This window comes from Pagrus major, chromosome 2 (assembly GCF_040436345.1).
Source record: "Pagrus major chromosome 2, Pma_NU_1.0".
NCBI lineage: Eukaryota > Metazoa > Chordata > Actinopteri > Spariformes > Sparidae > Pagrus > Pagrus major.
In genome coordinates this window covers 111,504-113,440 of record NC_133216.1, presented here as the reverse complement: position 1 = coordinate 113,440, position 1,937 = coordinate 111,504, and the positions used below count along the sequence as shown (strand labels likewise).

The window sequence follows — 1,937 nt, the reverse complement described above, 5'->3', positions numbered from 1 at the left end:
GTTTCCTGGAGACGTGCACTGATGCTGATTCTTAAATAAAAGTATGATCATATGAAAACTTACTGGTCTGAATGTATTGAGTTATAGATGCACACTCATGTTGTCTTCTATAATTTGATTCATTAAAGACACAGATGAAAGGGTTCAGTTTTTGTAGCATCACATTTTCATTTGACCGTTTCTGTCTGGACTGTGTCTGTTCAGGTGAAGCCGGCGCCATGTTGGATGCGTCACTGGGCAACAACTTCTCCCACAGCACCTTCGTGTTCAGAGGTTTCCCGGAGCTGCAGAAACACCGCCGGCTGCTGGCGCTGCCGTTCTCCGCCTCCTACCTGTCAGTGCTGCTGGGAAACTCCCTGCTGGTGTACGTGATCCGCAGCGTGGAGAGCCTGCACAGCCCCATGTACCTCCTCATCTGCACACTGTGCATCGTCGACATACTCATGGTGACCGCCATCATCCCCAAGATGCTCCTCAGCCTCCTGTCCGACAGGGATGAGATCTCATTGGCTGGCTGCTTGACTCAGATGTTCTTCACTCACTTCCTGTCCTCATTGGAGTCAACGTTGCTGTTGGCGATGGCGCTGGACCGTTACGTTGCCATCTGTCAGCCGCTGCGCTACACTGAGATCGTTGGCTCCTCTATGTTCGTGAAGCTGCTGCTCTTCACTCTGGTCCGCAGCAGCTCCATCATGGCCACGCTGGTCGGGTTGGCAGGTTCGCTGCGGTTCTGCGGCTCCAACACCATCCAGCACTACTACTGCGACCACATGGCACTGGTCAGCCTGGCGTGTGACAGCACGGACAAAAACAAGGCGGCGGGCCTGGCTGTGATCGTTTGCTTTGTGGGCGTTGACATACCGCTCATCTTCTTCTCCTACATGAAGATCCTGAGCGTCGTCCTGAGGGCGGCAGCAGCCAACGAGGACCGCTGGAAGGCGTTTCACACCTGCGGCACTCACCTGATCGTCATGATGTGTTTCTACCTGGTGGGAAGTGTCACATTCCTCTCTCACAACCTGAACATCCCCATACCGACGGACGTCAACACCTTCATGGGACTCATGTACATTCTGTTCCCAGCGACAGTCAACCCCATCATCTACGGTGTTCGGACCAAAGAAATTCGAAACGGCTTTTTTAGGATTTTTAAACACAGACGGAAGACGGTAAAGATGGTGAAAGTTTCTCCTGCTGGCAAAACGACAAACGTGAAGGTTTCCTGCTCGAGGTAACGTGTTGTCATTCAATGAGGATTTTTCATCAGCACAAGTTCAGATATTGACGTGACGTGACATTAGTAGTGTTTTACGCTGTCGATCATGTATGAAGGGTTAGTTTTATACGTAAAGAACAAAACATCGTTCAACCAGACTCACACCTGAAAGAGACACAAGTCCCTCTTAGCAACAAAGAATAAATAAGACTATAAGATCTCACCAGTCGTTGGTCAAGAAAGCAACTGTGTGCATCAAACTGTGTGCAGATTTAAACGTGAACAGGCTTCAGTTTCAGTTTCAGCACAGTGCTGTCTGTAACGTTTGCTCTGTTCGTGTAATAATCATTTCAGGTCATTTCATTCTTCTTCTTTTGGGGCCAAAACTTTTTCATTGGTGTCTGAATTATGATGTTTTTATCCACATTATTACGACCGTCACTGCAGGAAGGCGGACGCGTCTAACTGCTGAGTGCAGGTGTGTGTTGCATCGTGATCAGGTCTCCATTCAGTTCAGGATCGTTTCCATCGTTTGTTCTGATTTTTACGTCAGAACATCACAACAAACACACACATGTTGCCACAAACGTCCCTTTATTAAAGATGCAGTGGAATGTACAGGTTTCCTCCTGGCCCTTTCAAAATAAAAGCCAATTAAAATATTGTTACAGATGATTTTTGGTGTTTTTGATCTTTATCCTGTAATGTCGTGTTAAAGTGA

General features: G+C 47.8%; 1 protein-coding gene across 1 annotated transcript; it reads left to right on the top strand.

Moving 5' to 3' along the window:
• The first annotated feature begins 218 nt into the window (after positions 1-218).
• On the top strand, positions 219-1,235 carry or55e1 (odorant receptor, family 55, subfamily E, member 1). Its single transcript, XM_073484446.1, has one exon. The coding sequence runs from the start codon at positions 219-221 to the stop codon at positions 1,233-1,235; it is 1,017 nt and encodes a 338-aa protein (XP_073340547.1).
• Positions 1,236-1,937: the final 702 nt, after the last annotated feature.